The 2,164-nt window shown below is 36.9% G+C and overlaps 1 protein-coding gene across 3 annotated transcripts; it reads left to right on the top strand.

Moving 5' to 3' along the window:
- Positions 1 to 735: 735 nt before the first annotated feature.
- LOC149666844 (uncharacterized) lies at positions 736 to 1,806 on the top strand. 3 transcript variants are annotated; one of them, XM_089841734.1, is made up of 3 exons: positions 736 to 842; positions 932 to 1,389; positions 1,469 to 1,806. In XM_089841734.1, the coding sequence occupies exons 2-3, from the start codon at positions 1,067 to 1,069 to the stop codon at positions 1,608 to 1,610; spliced, it is 465 nt and encodes a 154-aa protein (XP_089697860.1). In that variant the 5' UTR covers positions 736 to 842; positions 932 to 1,066; the 3' UTR covers positions 1,611 to 1,806. The 3 variants fall into 3 exon arrangements, with proteins under 3 accessions (XP_089697860.1, XP_089697861.1, XP_089697859.1); XM_089841735.1 differs by having other exon boundaries at positions 932 to 1,393; XM_089841733.1 differs by having other exon boundaries at positions 932 to 1,414.
- The last annotated feature ends 358 nt before the right edge of the window (positions 1,807 to 2,164 follow it).

Here is a 2,164-nt window from a genome sequence, read left to right as displayed (position 1 = left end):
ACAATCCAAATTGTGGACATTTAGGTGTTTAGGCGCTCGCCCAAGTTATTTCTCCGACTCTCTTCGCAAGTATCTCATCCGTCATCTTCATCCGCACCTTTTTATTGTCGGCTATAAAACGTTCTACGTTCCTCTATTCCTACATACGTTTTTCCCATCTTTCTAATAAGACTAACCGCGCATTGATAGGCCCATTATTTTCAAAGTTACGGTGACTTGCCTTTTCTTTGGTAACGGTAATGCTATTTTCTTTTTACGGTATTTTTCGTGTGTGGGTTCTGCTCGGCCGTGTTTCCGTGATCGATACCTACTCACGACGGTCTTTCGTTTGCGACCATGCGCGAGACTCTGCGAGCATTATTTATGAAGATATTTACTTTTTAAATTTTGCCCTTTTTCCGTCACAGCAGCTAGTTTCCGGATTTTCGTTGCTATGTTTTTATTGTCTGATATCAAACGTTCCACATTCCACTATTCCTACATACCTTTTTCCGATCTTTCTAATGAGACTAACCGCGCATTGATAGGCCCATTATTTTCAAAGTTATGGTGACTTGCCTTTTCTTTGGTAATGGTAATGGTCTTTTCTTTTTGCGGTATTTTGCGTGTGTGGGTTCTGCTCGGCCGTGTTTCCGTGATCGGTACCTACGTAACTCACGACGGTCTTTCCTTTGCGACCATTCGCGAGACTCTACGACCATTATAGCCCTTTTCGCATCCAAAGGGCCAAAAAGGGGGAAAAACAACTCGCGCATGCGCTAGAAGCTCCTGGGGGCCAGTTAAGCAGACTACCCTTGTAGTCTATGGAAAAAATGCATTAAATCCCAACTTCAATTTGTTTGGTGAGTTGTAAGAGAGTTAAAAATATACAAATAAGTAGATTTTTAAATTATAATAATAAAACTTTTTTAAAAAATAATTTTTTATGTAGTTCTTCTAAAATTTCGATTCTTGGTTTTTAATATTGAGTTAAAAAGTTAAGCCTTTGCGAGCCAGTGAACAATAATCATGCCTTCTAAGTTCTTGCTGTGTTGTTGGTTGTAAGAGTCACTCTTCGAAGTCCAAAATGGAAAAGACAAAATTTCATAGAATTCCAGTTAAAAGACGAAAACTGTGGGAGAAAATAATAAATAGACAAAACTGGAAGGTTGGACGAGATGATAAAATCTGTAGTAAGCATTTGGTTAGCGGCTACCCTGGGTGGGATAAACACGACGTGGACTGGGTGCCTACGTTGTATATGAAACCCACTATGATTGAAACTATCACTTCAAAAACATTGCCAATCGAAAAAGAACGTTCTTCATTAATCGCGCAAGAAATTAATGAAACTGAACCAAGTTCATTTGCGGAAGAAGTGTTTCCATTGAATTTGTCACGAGAAGAGAGGCAAGTACGCCGGAATGCCAAGAATGTAAAACCTGTAATTTTAAAGTTTCCCAATACATGTTAATGAATTCAATTTTAGAGGGAGTCAGACGAAGACCAATGGGAAAAGAATTGGTATAATTATTCAATTCAGTCATCATTATCTTTTCATGATTATACTGATGGAAACCCATCAAAACCTGAATTACGTTACGAATTCATGTAGAGAGGGCAATTGGTAGGATAAAAAACTTTCACATTCTAGATGGGGTGTTTCCCATATCACAAATTAAAATAATTAGTCAAATATTTAGTGTATGTTCAAAATTAACCAACATTAAGAAGCCAGTAGTTGGAAAATAGTTGTATTTTTATGAATTTCTTACACATTTAAATAAAAAGAAATTTTTAAATACTATCCCCTGAAGGGAATTAAAACAGTGTTCATTGTTTAACATAACAACATTGCCATGACTACATATAGGAACTTCATCACAAATGTTTTAGGAGCTAAATTACGTAAGGTACAACAACATGGTGGTATTTCCACCGGGTCGAGTAATTTAAACTGTGTCCGATAATACGGAAGCACTTCAGGATTTTTATTTTCCAAAATAAAATCATGATGCGTGGATGATGAGGAACCAAAACTTAATACTCGGTTGTAAGCATCTGACTTATTTGTTGGTTTTGTAATTTGCAAACGCTGTTGTTGAATATTATCGATGCATTTGAGCTTTGATGATTCTTTTGCGACTTGAATTGATATGAGCGGCTAAATGTGTGCCTGTTTTTG

The sequence above is a fragment of the Phalangium opilio genome, unplaced genomic scaffold (genome assembly GCF_054372755.1).
Source record: "Phalangium opilio isolate 3A_F unplaced genomic scaffold, DU_Popi_V2 ptg000060l_1, whole genome shotgun sequence".
NCBI classification, from domain to species: domain Eukaryota; kingdom Metazoa; phylum Arthropoda; class Arachnida; order Opiliones; family Phalangiidae; genus Phalangium; species Phalangium opilio.
The sequence above is the reverse complement of the archived record's forward strand: the minus strand, read 5'-3'. Positions and strand labels throughout refer to the sequence as shown.

What these genes read in the sequence shown, in the direction of transcription:
- LOC149666844 (XM_089841733.1), top strand. Translation starts at nt 1,067, where the DNA reads ATGGAAAAGACAAAATTTCATAGAATTCCAGTTAAAAGACGAAAACTG. An exon ending in TACGCCGGAATGCCAAGAAT is followed by an intron (nt 1,415 to 1,468) that starts GTAAAACCTGTA and finishes ATTCAATTTTAG; the next exon opens with AGGGAGTCAGACGAAGACCA.